This window comes from Armigeres subalbatus, chromosome 2 (genome assembly GCF_024139115.2).
Source record: "Armigeres subalbatus isolate Guangzhou_Male chromosome 2, GZ_Asu_2, whole genome shotgun sequence".
In the NCBI taxonomy this organism is placed as follows: Eukaryota; Metazoa; Arthropoda; class Insecta; order Diptera; family Culicidae; genus Armigeres; species Armigeres subalbatus.
This window is the reverse complement of record NC_085140.1, coordinates 432090034-432114133: the sequence shown is the minus strand read 5'-3', so window position 1 is coordinate 432114133 and position 24100 is coordinate 432090034. Positions and strand designations below refer to the sequence as shown.

At 39.0% G+C, this 24100-nt stretch overlaps 1 protein-coding gene across 4 annotated transcripts in view; it reads right to left on the bottom strand.

Moving 5' to 3' along the window:
* Nucleotides 1-24100, bottom strand: part of LOC134213570 (putative uncharacterized protein DDB_G0288537) — an 816291-nt gene that overhangs the window by 65496 nt on the left and 726695 nt on the right. The window contains exon 1 of one of the 4 annotated variants that reach the window (XM_062692742.1): nucleotides 7135-8687. The exons of the other annotated variants lie outside the window; for them this stretch is intronic. Within the exon in view, the coding sequence (XP_062548726.1) occupies nucleotides 7135-7185 (51 nt within the window). The 5' untranslated portion in view covers nucleotides 7186-8687. Of the gene's footprint in view, nucleotides 1-7134; nucleotides 8688-24100 lie in introns of those variants that run through there. 4 annotated transcript variants of the gene reach the window in all.

Sequence of the window (24100 nt, the reverse complement as noted above, 5' to 3'; positions counted from 1 at the left end):
TATACAGACTCATCCTTACCAGAAGCCGGATTAGGTGTCTAGTAATATGTAACATGCACCCATGAGCAATAATTTGTCAAATACCTACAGACTGCATTCGATTTAGGTAACGAAACCATTAGATTTTGACAACAAAACCACTTGATTTTGGCACAGAAAAAAAAATTGTTCAGTTTTTCGAAATTCTTTTTGCACTGGGTTTACGTGATAATTATTGTAAAAATTGCTTAAATCCAAAAACAACTTAAACATCACCTAGAAACCGCGTAGCAGAGAAAAAAGAAAATCGGCTTTGGAACACTTCGTTGCATGACGTTTGGTCGAATACCTTTTTGCCTTTCTCGTACAACTAAGTTGTACCGAAAGGCTATCATTTCACTCCGAAAACTCTCCGAAAACTCTCTGAGATCCATAGTATTATATACCAATCGACTCAGCTCGACGAGCTGAGCACATGTCTGTATGTCCGTGTGTATGTATGTGTGTATGTGTGTGCATAAAAGCAATAAAAAAACATTAGACAAAAACATCGTATAGTAATCCTTAACCGATTTTCTCGCAACAAGATTCATTCGTCAGGGGACAAAGCCTTGACGATCGGTCATTGCGTTTAAAAGTATGAAGAAAATGGTACATCGAACTATAGAAGCGCTTTATAAGGTTGGTGTCTTAACTAAATGCGAGAAAGGCACCAACAACGCTAGGTGGATTAATTTGGGTTTTTTTTTAAAGTACGTTTAGTCGAAGAGACATTCAGTCAAATGGACATTTAGTCGAAAGTGAATTGCAGCAGAGCAAATCATGAATCAAACGTCAAACGTCACTTGGTCAATTATTGGAACATTATAGCGGATAGCTTTAAGGTCACTCCTCACGGAATCCAAGTTTCAAAGTGCTCGCGTTTTCGAGGGCACACAACTCGATACGGAAGCAACGCAGAATTGTATTTTTTTTTAATATTTCACGCATGCTGCGACGCAGCAAAGCTAAATCAACAAAAAAGACAGTTGTGCGTCGCCTCCGTATCGAGTCGTGTGCCCCCGAAAAGGCGAGGACTTTGAAACTTGGATTCCGCGAGGAGTGTCCTTAATTGAATTGGATAATGAACATTAGCTCGCTGAATAGCTTTTCTTATACTTTTTCTTGATACTCTTTGTTTTTCTTAACATGAACGCAATCCGGCATTTCGTTTCCGGTAATGGCGGCTTCTGTGGGTTTCAAAATGTGTCTGTCACTGTACTTCATTTTTGACACCTCGCTTGGGTTTGACATCCCGTTTTCCTTCCAGTCAACAAGATGTTGCATGCGAAAAGCTGGATGTGCACCGTAAAAGAGTTAGTTTTTTTTTGTAATAATCATTCAACACGAGTGAGGCCCCACTTCGTTTCGCTTCATATTCAATATTCTTCCCTCTCGACCATTTTCACGACCACTACCACATCCTTGATGTGACCCTTGATGACGCTTGGGATTTTTCGTCAAATGATGATTTGTAGAATTTATTATTAAGAAAATATTAACACAATAAGTAATAAGTAATATAAATTTGATTGAAAAATCACTTTCAATTAAAATTCGTTAATGGTTAACCGAAAACTTAATTTCAACCAAATGGCCATTCGACCACACACACAATTCGGTGTTCCGGAGATCCAGAATTTCAATTTGATCAGTCTGTTTAACGGAATATTACTTCGAAATACTTTCTAGATGCAGGAGAATAAGATAATTTTTGATGAAATTCGTGAAGGAATTTCTGAAAGAATTCGTGCATGAAGTTTTGAAGAAAACCTGAATACAAAAGATTATTACAAAAGATTTTTTTATGGAAATTTCGAATGGAATTCCTACAATAATTATCGAAGTAATTTCTAATTACCGAAGGAGTTCGATAAGGAATTCCCTAATGACAGGGCTTGGATGAGTGAAGCAATGAAGATGATGACCGATGCTTCAGCACCAGATATATTCCCGAGGAAGGTAGCTTCATGAGAGAGCAGTTTCAAAGTGCTTAGTGAAGAATGCTTCCTCGCTACATATGGAACTGCTGTACGAAACAGTTAGAGAGTCAAACCAAGCCCCAGCTAGTGCAGAGAATATTTAACTCTCTTGCCTCCTTTATACTGAGTTGCGCATTTCTGTTGGAATGAATGTGTAAAAGAGAGGTATATAAAGCAGGCTTCTCTTTCTCGCTAATATGGTTTTGTATTTACACAACACTCACTCGCATCTGAAACACTGCCGATGAACGAAGGAAGCATCCTCATTTCACGCTGCCTACTGAACGATGCCTCTTCGGCACTACCCGCTTTGTGAAGATGGCACGTTCAAAACTCCCCACTTTCAATGTATAACACGAATGCTTTGTATTTGCCTCTTCCCTGGTTCGTGCAGCAAGCAGCACGTCATAGAGCGAACATCAATCGGTGCACCGAAATTAAAACCTCGCTGTGGGCTAAAAACGAAGCATTCATTCGTTTTTGAACGAATTTTCCAAGGCCTGCTAATGAATTTCTTATTAGAATCCCGAAGGAATTCAGAGGGAAATTTCTGAAAGACTTCCCGAGCAGATTCTGAGCGAAATTCCAAAAAAAAGGAAAATTATTTCTAGAAATTTTGATGGAATACTGAAAGAAATATGCAAAAGAATACCTGGAGGAATCTCCTTTAGGATTTCATGAAATAATTTCTGAAGGTATCGCAGAAGGAATATTTGAAAAAATTGCCAAAGGAATTCCTAAATAAAATCCCAAAGGATTTTCAAAAGAAAATTTCGCTTATATTACTAAAGAAATTTCCGAAGGAATTCCCAAATAAATTTTCGAAGGAATTTCTAAAAGAATCTCCGAAGTAGTCTCTGAAGTAATTGGCAAAGGGACTTCCGAAGCAATTACTGCAGAAATTTGTGAGTAAAAGGGATTTCCAATGGAACTCGTTAGGGAATTCCCAAAGGCAGGATTTCTTGGAGGAATTTCATTGTGGAATTCATTCTTGAATAATTTCCATAATTCGATCGGAACTTCCTAATTCCAGATGGAAGTGCATAAATCCGCAATTTTTGCGACAGCATTTTAACGAACCGCGATAATCTGCGAAATCTGCGAAATTCGCGAAAAACGTTAGAATTGCGAAATCCGCGACTGTTGTAACAGCCCTGTAAATGAATTTCAACCAAAGATTCGAATCACGCTATGAGCTACACAAAAATTCAAATTCAACCAAATGTCCATTTGACTAAAAGTACCTTCGACGTATTGTTCTTTCGACCGTATGTCTTTCGACAAAACGTCATTCGCCTGATTGTCTTTCGGCCAAACAGTAGATTCTAAATAATCGCATATATCCCAATATTCGAGTAAATAAAAAACAGTGCAAATTCCAAAATTGTGGAGTATTGAGCTTGATTGACTGCTCGTAGTTGCTACTCCATTATGACCAGATCAGCTGTTCTTGCACAGGGAACCAACAGATGTTTGCTTGGGACTAGCACACATCTTCAATGTACAAGTACTGGTGATCTCATTTGTTAGGTCATACTGGCGCCTGCCACGTCAGAATGCAAGTCAATGTAGGGAAGGGAGATGAAATGATGATGCAATCACTCGCCCACTGCAAGCCGAATATACCTCTGCACTTGCCACGAGTTCATGCGGAATTTGTTGGAATTTTTGGGTTAGGTTTGAGAGGCAGAGGTCCGTCTTGGTAAACGAGCTGCCAATGTGATAGATAGGAGAAAGCAACTGATGGAATTTCTAATTGGATGTAGGAAACGAGCTTTATAGTTCATTTCCAATTCTAGCAGATTACTGTTAGAATACTCAAGTTGAGGTATAGGAATAGTAATGGAAACGGTATGGAAGTCCATTTCCAGTTCTAGCGATTGCTAGAACATGAGAAATATAGAGAAAGATACAAAGTAGGAAAATGGAACGGACCTGGGATTGAACCCACGACCTCCTGCGTATGAGGCAGAAGCAGTAGCCATATGACTACCAAGCCCGCTACAAATTCCAAAATTGTGGAGTATTATGAAAAAACAAAAATAATCGATTTTCAAAACATAAAAGTTTTAAATGTATTGCAAAATTGGAATGGGATCTGTAACAATTCACGGACATCTTTTTTTGTTGTTGACAAGCATTGGTCGAAATTAATGCATCTACGCGGTTTCTTTTTTTATGCATAAAGTTTTGAAAGTCAAAGCCACGAATTCGTCATTTTACATCAATAGTATTATATTTAAGTCATCTCCTGCCATTGAACGATAAACATTTAACCATTTATTCTAAATGTCATAATTCTGCTTGTTTTGTTCAACAATTAGATGAACTACTCTGAAATCGTTCACGACAGTCTTGAATTTGAAATCCGAGCAAATTTCACAAGAACGGTTGTAACAAAAACACATTTTGTGTCAAATATTAAATATCGAATCGAAACGACGAATCAAAAAAAATTGTGCCAAATTTTGTTTACAGGAAAGATTGTAATAAATCACAGAGGTGAGAAGAAACCAAGTACAACTACCGCTTACCTAAGTTAAATAAACTCGACCTAAATTTGAGTAAAGGGCTTGAACGATGCTTAAAGTAAATTACTTAGTGCTGAAAATGTCAGATTGTCAGATTGTGTTGGATGGGAGATAAGAGGTCTAATCTACTCTGCAGCAATGTAATCATTTTTTCTCAAGTTTGTTTTTTGATAGGATCAGGCGTGTATAATACTTTACGAAGCCACGATTCTTTGTGATGTTTACAGTCGATATAATCATATTATTATCATTGAGGTAAGATACAATCGTTGGCAAGAATATCACACGATCCAACTACAGACAGACCAACCAATCAACAAGACAGGTGTATTTGGCCTGCTCCCAAGAACGGTTGGTACTGGAACTAATACGCTCGCACTATCTTACCAATTTTATTCATATATTTTTTTTAAATATTATTTATTTACGACATATCGAAGAACCCTCGATACTGTACCCTTTAGGGCCAAAGTAAGGTTTTAGATACATACATACAAGATCCTCCGTGTGATCTTGAATCAAAGAATATAAAGTCAGAAACATTTGACTATTTGACTTGAACAAATCCAATAGAATTGGGAAATGACTCAAGACACCATCAATAACAATCTGAGTGAGAATCCTCAGACAATTACTTTGAACCGTAGTCAATGATAAGTGCCAGACAATTTCCTATAAAATACTCATGAGCAGATAAATCAACTAGTAACTGTCGTTTGATGAATTGCTGGGTGAATTCCGAGATAATTTGGTCACAACCAGTGTTAGTAGAATCATGCTCAAATCGGAATCATCAAAACCTCATGCGCGAGCTAATTTGCTTGCGATTCTCCAGGGACAGCACCGCTCTCGAGTTTTCACGCAGAATCACATCGTTTCGCTTATTCGCCGAAAAATGATTTCGCTGCAAAAAGCGTCTAAACCTAATCGGGGCATATTTCATGTTTACGTATGGATTTATTATCCATTGTTTTGAGCAAAGGAAGTTAATTCGATGAATTTAAAGAAAAAGAACACGTAGAAATCATGCAATGATGACAATCGTGAGTTGAATCATGAATGATTCTCTGGGCCATGTGAGTTGTACTCGCGTTGAGTTTGACTCGCGCTTGTATTGAATCGTGGATGAGATTTGAGAATTTGATTTTTCCCAACCACAACATAGGAATTTTTTGATCTGTGATTTGTGATTCTACTATGTATTTCGTGTTTTTGTCAACAAGACCAGTAGGATCAGTATCAGTATAAATAATATCCACATCTTATAAAAATACAAACATATGGAGACGCATGGTACATCGACTTTTTATTACGAAACTTCGTACCGTAAACGTTAAATCAAGGATGTTTTCGATCATATAGTGATCTGGGTTCGATCATTTGGAGGTCTGTCAATAACTTATTCCTGAGGCAGAATTTCTAAATGTATTGTATGGAGGGCTTCTACTGCCGTTCCACGCATAATTGTACCAAGTTACCTTTGCTAAAAAAAACAAACTCGAGTCGATTTGTTCCACTAATTTTAGAGTCGATTGGATTTTGAAATTTAATAAATATTTTTGGGGTGTTATAAGCGTAGGCAATACTATTCCAGGACACAAAACGAATCACTACTTAATTAAACGGTTTTCAGTCTCAAATATCATCAAAGAACAGCCTAATTTTTTCAGAACAAATTGACTCGAGTTTGAGATTTTTCATCAAAGGTAACAAGGTACAATTATTCGTAGAACAACAGTCTAGTTCGAAGGAGTTGTAGTGCTAGTTGTGGTGACTGGAACTACATGATTGACATTCATCATCATTTAGTATAAGTTGCTACAACTAGCACTATAGCTCCGTTGTTGGTGGAATTCAAGCAAACCAGTGTTAGATAGAGTTGAAGAAAATCCTTCACACTTCAAGTCCACCATGGAACATATTTTGAAATTCAGCCTCTAGAATGAGTTATTGACAATCTACTAAATGATCGAACCCAGATTGATAATTATATCAAAATGTTCAATAAAAACATAAATTTTGTCCTTCCAGTAAACCACACATCGTATATCTAAGTGCAAACAAAAAGGCACATGTCCAAAGAACAACTTTTTCATTACTGTTCGTGTATACCATCATGCCAGATAGCAATACTGTAAAACAAATTTTTCATATAAAGGTTCCCCCAAACACACGCGACGCGACAATCGCGTCGCGATTCTATCGCTTGGCGACTGCGATTTTGTCGCCATTGGTACGAAAGAGTAAATGAAACATTGTCTGCAGCGACCCAGCGATAGAATCGCGGCGACAAGTTGTCGCTGTCGCGGCGATGGAATCGCTTAGGTCTGGGGGAGCCTTAACCCTTTTTTTTCGCGCACACTTATACACATATAGTACTAGGTATCGTACTTAATGTACATTTAGTGTATATGCTTGCCGTAATCTGCCAAAGTGACTCATACGTCAATGATAGTGTTGATGTCAATATTTTGAAAGGAAACACTCTAATCGGATGTGCTGAAATTTGGCGCATCCTTCGCTCTCCAAGATATCGCCAGTTTAATCGGACAATCCAATAACTCATTCCAACTCAAATCCCCATTTACCATATGCGTACTTACTAGAATCCTATAGTGCTGTATCCATAATTTCCAATAGCAGTATAAACACATTGAAGTATCTCCGCCCGGAGCTAATCCTTCCCGCTACGCAAAACCGACTGTCGTCTGTTGGGTTCGATTCGATTCTGCGGCATCCGGCCACGGCAAGCCGCACAAATCCTTTCGCAAATCCTCGCATGCACAACGACGCACTCGCTACCGCTACGGAACCGAGCAGACCGCAACCATCGTAGATAACCGGAGATAACTGACGGCGACAGTAAAAACCTGAATCAGAACAAGACACAACAATATTCTCAATTCGACATCCTCGTCGTCGCCAGAAGCTTAGGGATGCGTTGGCGTTGGCTGCATACACTTCTCTAGGCAGTGCACTACACTTGCATTTCTTACACACACCCCCCCTTGCCGCACGCACCGTTCGATTGCCGGACTGACTTGTACCGTGGGGGTTTGGTTATTATTGGGATGCAGCGGCACCCATGTGCATCGTCGTCGTCGTCGTCTTCGCTCTCTTGCTCTCGATTGCAGTTAGGGAGGTCCTCCCCCGCACGCCGTCTCACACTTCCGTCACTTTACTACCACCACACGTAGATCGGCACACTACCGTAGCCCGCCGAACGGCGGACGGCGTTTGCTTTACGGCTTTTCCCCGGTAATCGTAATCACACTCGACACTACTCGCCGCCGAGAAAGACGACTCCCGGCCAATTCATATTTCTTGTATATCACACACAAAGAGGGTGCAGCAGTGCAATGATGCAGCTGCAGAGATCGTAAAACTGGCCTCTGTTTGTCTGCCTTCTGCTCCTCACACCAACCAACGCGGAGACAGCTTATCGGGGTGGAAAAGTCGAGGCCTTCGTCGGCACCGCGCGCACAACCGTCTGCAGGCACTCACTGTTGTTTATTTTTACTGCATCATCTACACGGTGCAATATCTACGGAAATGCACTCACACGCAAATCTCGAATGCGCTACTCCGGGAGAAAGATCTCCGATTCCCCGCCCCCTTCTCAAGTTTCCCGCGGCGGCTCCGGCACACACCTTCGCGCACTCTCACCCTCCCACACACGGGTCTTCGTTCTTTGGTCGGTTGGTTTGTTCGTTTCCAATTCGCTTTGTTTCCACCGATTTCTGCAATCTTTCACGGAAAGCACAATAACAAACAACACTCCACATTCGACGAATGCAACTCTGCTGATAATTGCATTTTATTGCACGATTAAGATTTTGCTCCGATTACCGGTCGGTAAACGTACGGCAGCAGGATCCACTTGAGCACGTACGAGAACTCTCAAACAACAAACAATCCGTGGATTAGATAGACGCTGTTCTTTACTGCACCGAACATCGAAGATATCGCATCACAGAACGTTGGACCGTACGAGAACACCGAGAAAGGATCAACGAACGATCTATCGATCGATCACATCACATGTGCAGAGAGGTGGTACGCTCTCGACAACGCGCGCGTCCGTTTCGGAGTCTAAAGTTTAACTGAGGGGTTTAAAGAGATCATACACACAAAACACATGGACGAGGACGGATTGGAACCAAATGCGAACGACGACACGAATGCGCGTTAGGCACCGCGTCTACCGAGACTGTGGTTCGAAGCGCACAGAGCGCAGATCGAAGCGAAGGTGGAGGCGCGGGTAACTCAAGCTCAACTGAAGCTGCTGCTAGCACGACTGGAACAGCTAGCAGATCATTTGGAGATCAAAACCTCCTAAAAACATAACAACACCATTCATCCATCTATCCATCCATCCATCCATAGGTAAACCATACCAACATACAGTCAAATTCACATAAAAAACCGACCGAAAACGAGAGTTTGTTGTCAGAGCATGGCAAACCGTACCATTACAGCATAGCATAGCCTGGCAGCGCATAGGTGGTGAGAAAATTTTGGGACCACCGCCGCCAGCCAGCTCAAGTCCAACATGCGCAGCGCATAGGAATAGAAAGAGTCGGAGAGAGAATCGATCGGCTCGGATGTGTGTCGGTTGATGGGACTGATAGTGCGCAACTGATGTGGTGGTGCGATGGAGGAGGAGGAGGGCGAGAATGAATATGATCGAGTTGCGCACGCTTGGTATTTTTCAGACAAAGTAACGATTTTTTCATTGAAGCAAAATGGCACTTGACTGAGATTGCGGTCGATAGTTTTCTAATTAAAATTTTAGATGATCGGTTAGTGCATTCCAGAATAATAGTGGGACAACTGATATTGTTAATGTTGCTTAAATTTATAACAATTACAATAACAGTGGGAGCTTTACGGGAAACTATATCGTTCAATTTATAGAAGCAGAGATCTTGTTTTGGCTTCCTTTTGCTGGCCAGTAGAAAAACAGTACGCAGAAAGAAAAATAATGAAAATTAACAGACACATAAAAAATAAACTGATATGATGTAATTTTCAACTATCCTGTGAATTTAAATAAATTATATAAATCAATATTCAATTAAAATTGCTTAATTTTTGCACAATCTTGTAATTTTTAATTTATTTTGTTCTTTACTCTCAGGGCGTTTATTTATTCTCGGGTTTACTTTTATGCTTCAAATATGTGCATCAAAGTGAACGAAAATTTACATAGAGAGAAATTTAGGGAAATTCTTCCTTCTAGAATTGCATATGAGAGAAGCCTTCTCATTCATGATTAGCATTGTTACGGTGTACTTCGTATAACGTTTGCATTTGAAAAAAAAAAAGATTTTTGAATTTTTCATGGGTTTACCATCACCCTGACTGACGAAACTACCCATGCAGCATCAATCATAGTAACCCATGACAGATTTGAAAGATTTGAGACAAAATTTGACAGCTCTATCAGTCGAACTCTAACCGAGATGGTAAAAACAGTGAAGCAACTCCGTTCAGAAGTGTACGCGTTCAAAGAACGGCACCATGCCGCCGCGTCGAAAACGGACATTGTGGACGCCGGATACACCCGTTCTGGCATCTACAACATCTTGGCATTATTAAACAACAATCAGAGCATCGGAAGAAAGCCCGGTTCCGGATGGCCGACTACCCTGAGCAGCAATAAGCTCCAAAGGAAGCTGAAGAGGAAGACCGATGGAAAAGTGGCTACATCGCTGAGTGAGCTTGGCCGGGAGGTAAAAAAAAAGTGGCAACCGACATGGGAAATTTATCAAAAGTAATTACCTTTCTTAGCTTTTTTTTATCACCATCCGAAAAAAGTCCAATTTTTTAATGTAATCGTTATTATTTATGTTATTTTATTATTTTATTTGAGTGATTTTTTAATGTAGATTAGGTACATGACTATAATTGCTTACTTCGTAGATTGGGAATTAGTGATACTAATGTCATTCTTTTGAAATTCCTATCTAGAAACCTTTAGATATTTAGAAAAAATATTTTAGGCTATTTTAGTGGAATGTATTCAACCGTCTGAGACGAGTTTAGTTCTTTCCATTTGATTCCACTAGGTTTTGTTATCTTTGCAGATACGTATTTCGACCTCAACTGTGAGGCGAGTCAAGTACGAGACGCTGAAGACGGCCTCACAGTTGAGGTCGAAATACGTATCTGCAAAGATAACAAAACGTAGTGGAATTAAATGGAAAGTACTAAACTCGTCTTAGATAGTTTAGATATTTGTTGGTGTGATACCTTCTTATGTATGATCTATCGACAGTATCACGGAGTTAAAAATTGAGGTAGGTAATTGTTGGTTCAAGATTTGCGACGCTGACAATATAATGGGTATAGCAAATGAAGAGTCAAACACGTTCTAACATACGAAAATGCTCTTCTAGCTTTTGGCAATTCCTTCTACAGAATTTCGTTCCTTCTTCAGAAATTTCGATGAATTCTCTTTTTTCTGAAATTTCAGGAAATTTCATCTCCCAGCATTTTAAGAATTGTGCAATAAGATAACACCAGAACTATTATATGGAGAGCTTCTGAAAGGAATTCATGAAGAAAATTCTTTAAAGAAATCATAAAGAAATGCCTGGACTTATTTCTGAAGAAATTTTACAAGTAGTTCTCCAAGGCTTCCCGGGCAAATGTTTAAAGAATTCCTGAAGAAGTTCCTAGATAAATCCGTGGAAAAGTTCGTGTACATGTTTTGGCGAAAGTCCTCTTCGATCTTTTCTATTAATAATAATCAGGTCTTCATAAAAAAAACTTCTTGTGAAATATAAAAAACCATCGGAGGTTTTTCATTAGTGCATTGGTGGGTGTCGGAGTAAGAAATTCTAATTGAATTTTCAAGGATACAAAGAGCAAATTTCTGATGAAGAAGTTTCTTTTACACGGAAACAAATGCATTCATGGTACTGTGGAATCCCCACCAGTCGACAAAATGCATAACCGGTTATACTTCCAACACTTCGTTCCCAAAAAGAAAGAACAGTTGAGAAGTAGCACGCCGGATTCTTAATTTTTTTCTTCTTTATCAAAGAGGCTTTCAGCCCTTAGCTGGTTCACCTCTGGAGGCTCTTAATCAATATACTCGAGTTCAAGGCTTGTGTTAATCTTGTTTTTTATTTTTTCTATCTCAACAACCAAATCGTAACGGATTGGATGTGTTACGCGAAAATAAATCATGAAACCATGAATTATATTCATGGTGTATTTTCATAACTTAAGAACACGATGGATTCACGAAATCTTTAATTACTTTATCATTTTGGGGAACGGATTTCTACCCGTGTATTAATGTAGAAGCATGTAGAAGTTCCTTTTATAAATTTTAGTGAATTTCTAGACAAATGTTTGAAATAAAAAACTTTGGAAAAAAGTTTGGGTAGCTTTTTAAAGATTTGTTTCAGCTTTTCTTGGTATCACACAGTTTTTCATAGGATTTTATTGTGCAAAAAGTTCTTATTTACTTCTAATAAAATGTGAAACTAACAATAATTCAGACATTCTCTTAAAAATGCTAGTGGCGGGATGTTGTCATTATAAAAACAGTTAACTTCTAAGTGCCAGTTTCTGGAATATTCATTAAATAATTTTATTGTTGAACGTTCAAGTTGTTTTAATTTAAAATATAAGCATTGAATTGTTTTACAATAAAAGTGCAATTCAAACTATTGTATTTTAAACATTTTAGTCTGTCATGTCTATAATATATTTATCTTATATTGTATCGTTCAAAGAAAAAAAATCTCAAATTCTATATTGTTACGATACTTAACAACTCGTATATTGTATTGCGGAAACTTAATTTACAGTTCAGTAAATAGTTCATAACAATACATTCTAATGCACCTACAATATATTATGTAGCAATATTGTTTTAAATGGAAGTGTTACAATAAAATGTATTGTTTTAGGTACCATATTTTTTATTCGGGAAGTCCTTAGGCTGGGTGCTCTCACAACCCAAAATCTAATGAGTTATCGATCTAACCACGAGTTCTAGGGACGGCTCCGAAAAAATGATCCATAAACCTGTAGCCAAGGTTCAACACAGGCCAACAGAAATTCACGTCGAGTCGGTCGGCTGTCGGTATTAAGTGAACTGAATCCCGCGCTGAAAGAAAGGTTCCACATTGAAAACCACAGCTGGTATGAGCCAAAACTTGAAGGCATATTACAGAGAAAGAAAGCTCCCTTACCATGCTACAAATCCGAAATTATTAGCACCAAAAGAACATATATAGATAAAGTTTGTTCGAAAAGTTTTAGCCTACGACAGTTTAGTTCATAGCCAACTTTCAAGGGGGTTTGCACAGTTTATTGAAAACTCAAACTAATTACGGAAGGGATTTTTCTGGGGCTTCTTCATGCAACAATTTTTCAAACACATAATTTTTTTCAAAGAAATATACAAAACATCCACTTCGTTCTCCTACATAAGGAACGGATAAGATAGGAAAAATTTGGGATTCCGACTCATCTACATCTTCACAAGAAATTGCTGGAATGTCGGATATAAGAGGTGGGGTGTAGAAGGGTTCATTTTGGTTAAGCAAAAGAATCAATTACGCATACAGCAGAACAAAATATTCCGGATGATCATGTAATCTTTCTGCGTGGCAATCGAAAACACAATAGAAGGCGTACTCGTAGTGTGAAACACGAGCAATTTGAATTTAAAAACTGGGACATATTATTTCTCGGAATATGAAGAACTCCTTTACATATGGATCGCGATCTTCTTTGAGGGCGAAGCATTCCATCCGGACAAAAGATTCTTTTCAAAACTTGAACAAGCTTGGATCATTTGAATTTCAGAATTTGGATGGTTTGCTTTTCGGTACTTGGACCGATTTTCTAGTCGGACAATTTTCATCTCGGAACATGGACAAATCATTTTTTCGAATTCAAAAAATGCCTTTTCATATCGTGGTCTACTCCCAACGCGTAGAATTATAATTCTCAAGCGTGGAGGAAATTCTTTTGAGCCTCATAACTCGGAGTATTTGTATTTTGGATAATTTGCATTGTGGAACGCGGCGAGTTTTTTTTTATCTACACCGACTATTTATATTGTGAAACACGAACAATTTGCAACTCGAAACCCATACAGTTAGCTTCTCATAACGCGAAGAGTTTCTAATCGGAGCGCGGAGAAAATTCTTCTCTCTTGAATAACATCACACTAGGATTTAGCCTCGGTTTATATTTCTTTGAAGTTCTTCTTGTGTAAAATAGCAATTGCTATTTGAAAATCATGACACATGACACAGTGAATGCAATTTTCTCCCATCTCTCATGTGCATTGGGATTACCTAATTAATCAAACGTTTGTTTAGCTTCAGTTTGCCCTTACAGTCCTACTTGCTCGTCGAAGTAACAAAAACAAAGTTTAGCGTCGTGGCCAAATAAGATGTGCAAGGACTTTGGAATTCTAGAAATATTCTATTCGGAATGACAAAAGGATTTCGTTCAGAAGCCCAAGACCCACGGTTCAGAAGTCAAAAGGATTCCGTACAGAAGTTCAAATAAAATCCATTCGAAAGCCCATACAGATTTCGCTCAAAAGCACAAAAGTATTCCATTCGAAAACCCAACATGATATCGTTCGGAAGCTCAAAAGTCTTAAAAAATTTCCTTCGGTAGCCTAAATAATTCTGTTCAGCCTAAAAGAATTCCATTCAAAGCACCAAAAGATTCCGTTTCAAAGCCCAAAGAGATCACGCCTGGAAGCTCAAAAGGATTCCGCTCGGAAGCCCAAATGATTCCGTTTGGAAACCCAAAGGATTCCGTTCGGAAGTTAAAAATAAATTCCCTCGGAAGCACAACAATATTCAACAAGAATTCCGTTCGAAAGCTCAAAATTATTCCATACGATAGGTTCAAATAATTTCATTTGGAAGCCCAAAAGTCCAAACGAATTCCGAAAGGAAGCCTAAATGATTCATTTCGGAAGCATAAAAATATCCCATTCGAAAGCCCGAAAAATTTTGCTCGGGAACCCAAAAAGAATTCCGTCCGTAAGTTCAAAATAATACCGTTTGGAGGTCTTTTTGGGTTTCTGAAACGAATCCTTCTGTAACTCCGAATTAAATTATTTCCGCTTCCTTCCGGCTTCCGAACATAATCCTTTTGGACCTCTGAACAGAACTAGTTTGGGCTTCTCAACGGAATTCTCTTGACATTCAGAAAGATTTTGTGCTAGGAATCCGAAAGTACCTAATTGGAAGAATTATGTTCGGAATCCAACCAGATTTTTTCCAGAACATAATAAGAAATCTAATCAATTTTGGACAATTGCTTAAGAATTTTGTCTGGATTTGTATGATTCAGGTTTCTGACATATAAAATTTTTGATAATTTTAATTCGGCTTGATTTTTTGTTAAATACCTTTCAGTGAATAATAATATCATAATTATTGTTTTAGTGGGTGGACTTCGACACACTTTCAAGCATGTTTAACGAAAATTCACATTGCTTCTTATCAAAATTACAAGTTGACTTTTTTTTTAAACTAGAAAGAAGACTGCGATTATCAATTTGTTTTATAGATGATCAAATATTACAAAAACTTGTCTGACTTCTCACAGTCTTAAGGCAAAGTACTTTAATGAAAAAATAATAATACTAAAACACTGACTGCAGGAATATGTTTTCCCAATATACCTATGCGATGGCAATTGAAGAAAGTTTTATCTTGAGTCATTTTCTCATACATTTTTAAAAAAATCCTTTTGTCTACTTTTTGAGATTTGTATTAAGTTTGCACTAAAATTACTGAAGGAGATGTTCGTTCAACCGTGACATGAAAGAAGAGAGTAAAAAAAGGCTTGGTGCTGAGAAACTGATTTAAAAAAAAATATTATTTTTCTATAAAACTCTGGGTTCTTATCTAAAATGTCATTTACGCGAGTACGAATAGAATAAAACAGAAGAATTAAAAGTTGCATGTCGAAATATTTGCGCCACAGCACCTAAGCGTGGATCGGGTACGAGAGACAACCAGTGCGCGCTGATTTGACTGCGAGAGGCAGAGAGAGTGCTTGAACGATTAAGATCAAACTATTAGTTTAGTGTTGGTGTATAATCAACATATAGTACACAGGCAGCGACTGACATTTGGATGACGAATGGGGTGCGAGACGGAACGCAGAATGAGATCGATGACTGTGATCGTATTTTTTCCTCTCTACATTACATCGGGACGGCCGGCGAAGGGGAGGAGCAGGATAAAAAATAGCATAGTAATAATAATAAGCATGGGGAAAAATCGAGTCATAGTGATCGGATCGGTTGCCAACTTGGCTACTAACTAATTGCAATAGGAGCTGGTTAGGGAATCCTCAGTTATTCATTTTTTATGGTAATAGTTATTTCGATTTTCTGCCTATTAATATATTACGGATCATTCTCAGATTCAATCTACATATGGCACTGTTGCTCAAAAGTCGACACAATTGTCTTGAAGGAAGGTCCTCTGATTCCTCTGAATCGAACTCATCATCTGCGAATTTATGCTGACTAAGCTTTTACTCAGGGTATAAGCAGCAGTTATACATTTCGTAGGGATAAAACCATAGATTTATGTAAAGCTAATTTACAAAAACTTTAGTACTAAAACTTGTGTACACAAACTCATAAAATTCTCAAATATATTTCTCATTCATCTTTGAAAATAGTAGTTCCAAGAAATTAATTCAAAAACTCAGCATCACTGCCCTGAGAAGAGATAGAAGGAAGGAGGGCCCACAAAGCGAGCAAACGATCAACCAGAAAACGCACGGCTAGCGTAAGAGCCGACGAAGAAGACGACGAACGCTAAGCCTTTACAACCAAAATCACTTTTGGTCGTTTCATTCATCCATTCATTGATCACGTTTCTTTGGTCGTCGTTACTTTGTTTGTGTTGTTCCTACATCCACTACATGCAGCCATCCGTCTTCTTTGGCTCCTTCTCCGAATTTAAATCGAATCTTATCATCTCGGTTCCAGAAGAAGAACATTTGGCGTTGCTTTGGTTGTTAAGACTTCCCGAAACGCTGCTGGCTGATGTAAGAAGACTCGTTGGGATGGCATCTGTTGCTTATGCTCCCACTCATCCATGGTTTGAGAAGAAGAAACAGCTGCTCCGAAACTTAGTCATGGAACACGCTGAATCAAGCATATTACTATAGCTGATTCAGACTTATTTCTTGATAATCCTTATCGAAACGAAATCAATCAGCCTCGGAGCGGAAGGCGTGGTCGAATATCCGGAAAGGCTCCTCACGAGTGGGAGTTTCCGATCGAGCTACGTAATCACTGTGGGAAGCATTTATAAAAACAGTTTTGGAAGAATGATAGGATAAGTCATTCGGCGTGGGGATAACTGCTCCCAAATGAGACACAAGATTGGAAAGATGAAGAAATGCATTTTTATGTTCGAATTTGATAATGTGACCGATAGAGTTTTGAAACTAATCGACCCAAATTGTCATGTCCCTCTATAAGGCATCTCCCTCGCGGAGAGAATCGACAAAATCAATCCATTATTGGGTAAACCAGCCTCTATAACAGGAAATCCGCCTGGTTCGCTCGCATCTGTTTGGGCTTCTGGATCTGGGTCACTTCCGCCAACGCCATTGCGGCACTACCGAGAGGCGATGTGGAAAGCTCATAAAGTTCGAGCCCTGCGGGGCTAAACGATCTCGTTGATCTTTTTCTCATCGCGTTTTCAAGCAGGGTGAGCGATTCTCACTCTGATGGGTGCGAACCATATTTTATTGGGTTTGTTGAGTTCCAGTTTATTTTGAAAAACTTATTTTTAACGCGTTGAAAATTTTATGGTGGAATATGTTCACACTAGGTTATTTAATTTTGTTGCATTATTGTATCCTGCCTGACAGGATCCCATTTTTGACCTCAACTGTGAAGTCGTGTTCAGTACATTGTACTTGAGTTGACTAAGTCGAGTAAAATAAACAACGAGACACTAGAGCTCGCATTTTGCGTTTCGTATTTGTATAGATTTTCAAATAGAGAAACACAGATTGGGAGCCTCTGCTCTATCGCACTCGCCCAGCCTGACTCTCGCCCAGTACACAGAAACGAAATTAATGCTTTCATGTTTCCAAACTCAATAATTACTATTTGCATGCACAGGCGGCCCTGATTAAACCATATTGTTTTCCCATAAAATCAAAGCCGGAGGAAAGCAAATCGGGCTAATCGCTTCCAAGTCTTAATGCAACTTTGTTCCCTCCAACCCAACCGCACCTATCCCACAGGTTGTTGACGATGCCTCTTTCTCCTGTGCAGCTTTCTTCGGTTGGTTGGCTGGCTGCCGCTGCTGTTGCAGGATGATTCGTCTAAAACGCTTAAGCCAACCTCCTCCAGTGTGGCAGGCAAGAAGTAATATCTAAGAGGATTATATCGCACCATGCGTTGTTCGGTTTGCTGTTCACGAGGTACTTACAGTTTTAAATTGAAATTTTCCAGAATCCCATAAAGAAGTGGTTATTTTACGATCATGTCCGATCGTTCCGCATGAATGGATGACTGAAAGTTTTCTCCCCAGCAATCCCCACTAGTGGCAGAAAGGATTATCGGTCCAGGTGGATAACGGGGGTTTGCGACTCGCAGATGCAGAGAGACATTACCGTTCATTTGTACGATTTCGAAACCATTCGGATGGGCACTTTATGCTCCACTGTTGTAAGTATGTTAATATCTTCTTCGACCATCAAATTCGTCCCAAGTTACGAACCTCAGCGTGTGTGGCTTTCCTGCATTAGGTCGCACCAAAAAACCGTACAAACGGGGATGGGATTTCATTCATAACCGGAGCAGCTAAGTGCCGACCCTCTTGATCGATCCGTACTACTATAGGCCTCTCGGTCAGTTCGATAGCCCTCTTCGCTGCAAAATGGAAACTAAATGAAACCATTATTGTAGCCGGCGGCGTCCGCTTCCCCGATGTAACCAAAAAACCCAATCTATGGAGCACTTCATGTCCGACGAGATACCCTCATGCATGATAATAGTTTTCAATTACTTTAATCGCTCGTTTTGTGTGTGTTTAGAGCGATATTAAAAATTATGAGCACTTTAAAAGGCTCGCAACTGGATTTCGAAAGGGTCCCGGTTGTGGTCGTTGCGAACTCGATCGATCGCAGACATCCTCGTGGGCTCGTGATGGATATCGATCGATCGGAAAAAGGTGATTGATATTTTTAGGTCCGATGATGATACTGTCGAGGAGCACTTAGCAGGGCTGTAGTTTAGGGTCATTGTTTAAGGATAATATTGGACAAAATGACGTCTAAAATTGATAATCGAAGTTCCTTTGACAAACAATCGTCCGAGTAAAAACATGCAACATTCATGGCGGAAAAGAATGCTGAACTGTCCTAATTTTTATCAACGACCTTATATTAGAAAATTGCAATACTCCTCATGCATACTTCCACTTCTTAAGAAAAGTCAAAATTCCATTGATCGCGGTCGGCGATCCTCACACACGTGAGACAATGTGGCTGCTAGTTCGGTCGCTCATCCCAAAACGGGGCATATCTTCCGGTCCTCTTCTGCAACACACCAATAACCGAAGGGCGAAACGACGACGACGACGACGATGACGGAGGTGATCGAAATCGGAATAGCTTTTCGATCGCACCCAAAGAGAAGGGTCGATTACGCGTCCGATTGATGATGTTTATATATGTATAGCAGCTAAGCACTCGTCCGAAAATGACCCCGGCCCGGCCGGGGACCAGCGGCGGTACACGAATGAACCGGCCACTACTACCCGGCTAATGCGATGATGCTTGTGATCGATGGCCGTAACGAGGAATATCCGGAGCACATTTTTGGGGTCCGATTGGGCGGATCGCATCATGCCCGGGCAGCTTTTTGGGAGACTTTTTATTGTTGGGGCTTTCGTGTGATCGATGAAGCGTTCGTTGCTGCGGCTGATGGAACCGACAAACTGTCGATTGGAAACACTGCAATTATCGACTGTGCTAAAATTGCATACGCGCGCATATCGACCAAGGGATTTTGCGCCAATGGGAAACCGATCGTTGTTTCACTTAGGCGATGAGAGGTTTTTTAGCTAAATGCTTCCGGTGTCTGGGTGGACTATGTTGCTGTTTTGAAAGAGGAAAGATGACCTTTTAATCTCGGGTAAGTTGAGGGATTTCGATCGTCTCACTTCCAATGAGGTGGGCGTAGGAGAAGTTCGGCACGTGTAGGAGAAATTTCTATCCGGTCATAATTGAAAGAAAATCTATGCTTTTTTTACCGCACAGTGGAGATTTAATGAGACATGGAAAATATCATCGAAATTTGAAACAGCATATAAGAGTATGTATTCGTAAACGTTTTTTTTGCTTTGTTTCGGAGGCTTAAGATCCGACTAACTTATTCCTCTCCAAATCGGTCTTACAGTTGAGATCGAAATACGTAGCTGTTAAAATAACAATCTGGTGGAATTAAATGGAATAGTATTAAACTTCTGTATTATTGTATTCCCTAACCTCGACCAAACCGCGAGTCGTTCGGTTCCCCAAAACTAACACTATGTATAAGAATCAAGAAAAGTATTGTAAAACTTGATTTCGGCTCCGTAACGCTTCACGGCAAATGAGCCTTTCAAATAAACGAAAGATAAAAAAAAGTATTAAACTTGCCTTATGACAGGTGAAAACATTCCACTGAAAGAGCTTGATAATTTTCTCATAATAATTTGATACCAAATCCATTCTAATCAATTCTTGTTTTCATCGTACATAAAAAGTCAGCATATTAAAAAATTGAGTGCAACAAGATCATGGCGATTGAAAAAGTCTGCATGAAAACTTCCACCGGTGAGCAGTTATTAGGGTTGTAGGACAAAGGGTCGAAAATCAAAAGGTCGAAGATCAAACGGTCGAAAGGTCGAAACAAAAAATTTTAGTCAAAAGGTCGAAGGACAAAATATCGAAAGAACGGTTGTAGGACAAAAGGTCGAGGGTCAAAAGGTTGAAGGACAAAATATCGAAGGTCAAAAGGTCAAAAGGACAAAAAGTTAAGGGTCAAATGGTCGTAGGGGCAAAAGGTCGAAACAAAAAAAATTAGCCAAAAGGTCGAAGGGTCAGAAGGTCGAAACAAAAAAATTGAGTCAAAAGGTCGAAAGGATGAAAGGTCGAAATAACGGTTGTAGGACAAATGTTCGAAGGTCAAAAGGTTGAAAGGACAAAATGCCGAAGGGTTAAAAGGTCGAAGGACAAAAGGTCGAAAGTCAAAGGTTAAATTGAGTGCAACAAGATCAAGGCGATTAAAAAAGTCTGCATGAAAACTTCCACCAGTGAGCAGTTATTAGGGTTGTAGGACAAAGGGTCGAAGGACAAAAGGTCGAAGGTCAAACGGTCGAAAGGTCAAAACAAAAAAATTGAGTCAAAAGGTCGAAGGACAAAAGGTCGGAAGAACGGTTGTAGGACAAAAGGTCGAGGGTCAAAATGTTGAAGGACAAAATGTCGAAGGTCAAAAGGTCGAAAGGACAAAAAGTTAAGGGTCAAATGGTCGTATGGACAAAAGGTCGAAACAAAAAATCTTAGTCAAAAAGTCGGAGGGTCAGAAGGTCGAAACAAAAAAATGAGTCAAAAGGTCGAAGGACAAAAGGTCGAAAAAACGGTTGAACGACAAATGTTCGAAGGTCAAAAGGTTGAAAGGACAAAAGGCCGAAGGGTTAAAAGGTCGAAAGTGAAAGGTCAGAGGGTCAAAAGGTTGAAAGATCGAAAAAACAAAAGATAGAAATAACGGTTGTACGACAAAAGGTCGAAAGTGAAACGGTTGCAAATCAAATGGTCGAAAGTCATAAGATCTAAGGTCAAAAGGTGAGATGGGATAAAGGGCCGTACACTAATTACGTAAGCATTTTCCTGGGTTTTTCAACCCCCCTACCCCCATGTAAGATTTTTCCCATACAAATCATTTTTTATTTATATGGAACGTAAGAAAATGGCAGACCAACCCTCCCCCCATAAGTGCTTACGTAATTAGTGTACGACCCCTAAGAGGCTGAAATTACAAAACATTAGGCAAAACGTCGAATGTTAACCAACCATTCTTCTGCACAATTATGTTTATTGGGCTTCATCTGATAATATTTCATTGTAGATTTTTTAATTCTTCTTTTTTTCGTACATTTATATTTATTTGTGTTTAACCTGATTTTCATTGTTGAATTTTTCCCTCTTTAAAGCAAAAGAGAAGAAAGCGATTTTAATCCATTGAAAAAGGATCAATTAAGGTACCGAAACGTCGGATCAGAATTAATATAGCGTTTTAGCTGGTCATCAGACTGCATAGCCGATAAACACTTCAACATCTTGTAATGATAATAATTTTATTTTAATGTTCAAGACGATACATTTGAACGAGAGTAAAATTTGTGTTGAAATATATATAAACAAATAGTGTAAGTTCATTTTTATTATTAGAAACCGTTACGTTACGCTGTAAAGCAGGGAGGGATACAGAATTGCCCAAATTTGCGTTACATAATTTGTGAACGGACCCTTATGAAGTATGAGTCAGCTAGTTACCCTCTAACGCTCAACAGAACCTTTAGACGGCGTACTTTGATATTTTTTTGGAATTTTTAATTGTCCAGATTTCAAAAAGTGTTTGATGTCGATTAATTCTAAACTACCCGAGCATCACACTTATGGTATAGAGGTTTCCGTAACCCATATACAACTGAATTCTATTACATTTAAGTTGTAAAAACCAAGTCGGCCTGATTTGTTTGATCGGTTTTAGAAAGCAAAATAGTGATTTTGAAGGAAAACAAAAATTTGGGTGTTTGAATTAACTCCAAGGAATGTAATTGTCGCTGAAAAATGCAGAAAACAAGCGACAAAAGAGAATAGTGATAACTCTTTGTCCCCATCTGCAGAGGATAAAGACATTGTTGCGTTCCATTTTATTTGCAACAAACATGGAGAGGTAATTGTTGTGAACTTTTCAAACTGCGATAACTTGTATATTTCAGAATTAAAAAGCAAATCATGTCAACAGATGGTTAAGTTTATGTCTAATCTATGATAACTGATACTAATTTAACCAAAAACATCATCGGAAACCGACTACTTCTCAAAATGCGTGGCAGGCGATCATTGTCCTATTCTGTTGCAGTTTGGGACAAACGCTTATTGCGAGTTGAGTTTGTCCCAACATTTACAACAGAGGATAATGTTGTTGTCATTGGCAATGTTGTTATTTTACATTCCTTGATTAACTCATAAGAACAGCCTATGGTTAATGGAACGAAACCTCCAATATCTGTCTAGGGTAAAACGACCTATTATGGAGAGCTTAAGCACCGCATCGAAACAAAATTAATTTCGAAAATTCTTTAAAAAATAACTATTTATCTTTTTTTTTATATTGCAGTAGTCGAATAGGATGCTGGTTAACTCTAGTTTCGTAAATATTACGTCAATTGTGCTAAACTTATGTTGTTTTTATTTTATCACAATAAAAACAAAATACTGCAATAATAGGACGCAGTTGCCTATTGTTGCAGTATTTTTTGGAGGTCAGTCCTATTGTTGCGGTATTGCCTGTATTTCTTATGGAGAGCGATACCACAACAATAGGACCTTAGCACTACCGCAATAATATGCTCAAAGGAAGCAATTTTTTAATGGAAAACGTTGATTTTACATCATTTTGAACGGAATTTTGTCAAACAAAAGGTGTTCTAGAGGTTGATTCGAAGAGTTTGAGCGGATCCATAATTGTTTTTGATGCTATTATATCCAGGATGGACTATTTAAACACTACCGCAACCCTATTCGATTTTTTTTGCGACCTTTTGTTTCTTCTAGCTTTCGTCCTTTCGACCTTCTTTTCCTCTGACCTTTTGTCCTTTCGACCTTTTGAACTTCGACCATTCATCCTTTCGACCTTTTGTCCTTCAACACTTTGACCTTCGACCTTTCGACCTTTTGTCCTTTCGACCTTTGTCCCTTCGACCTTTTGTCCTTTCGACCTTTTCTCCCTTAGACCAGCGGTTCTCAGCCTGGGGTACATGTACCCCTAGGGGTACATTCGCCGGGCTCAGGGGGTACCTCGGACAAAAATGCGCAATGGCGGATGAATTATTACAGGTCATTAAAACAAGTTTATCAAAAAAATATATTAAGCTCTTTTAGTGGAATGTATTCAACCATCTTTTTCAAGTCGAGTCAAGTACGAGACACTGAAGACGACCACACAGTTGTGGTCGAAATACGTATCTGCAAAGATAACGAAAATTAACTGGTGGAATTAAATGGACAGTATTTAATTCGTCTTAGACGGTTGAAGTTCATCAAACTGGTTTACAAGTGCGAATATAGGGGGAATGACGGCTTTGGCAGGTTTTGTTCTATTATTGGAAGGGGGTTTTTTATGACTGACTAGGCTCAAATTGGGCCTAAACATTCTTTGCATATCAAAGCCAAATGTGGCCAAATTTCATAAAATTTGGTCGACAAAAACCCCCCTGCCAATAATAGAACAAAACCTGCCAAAGCCGTCTTTCCCCC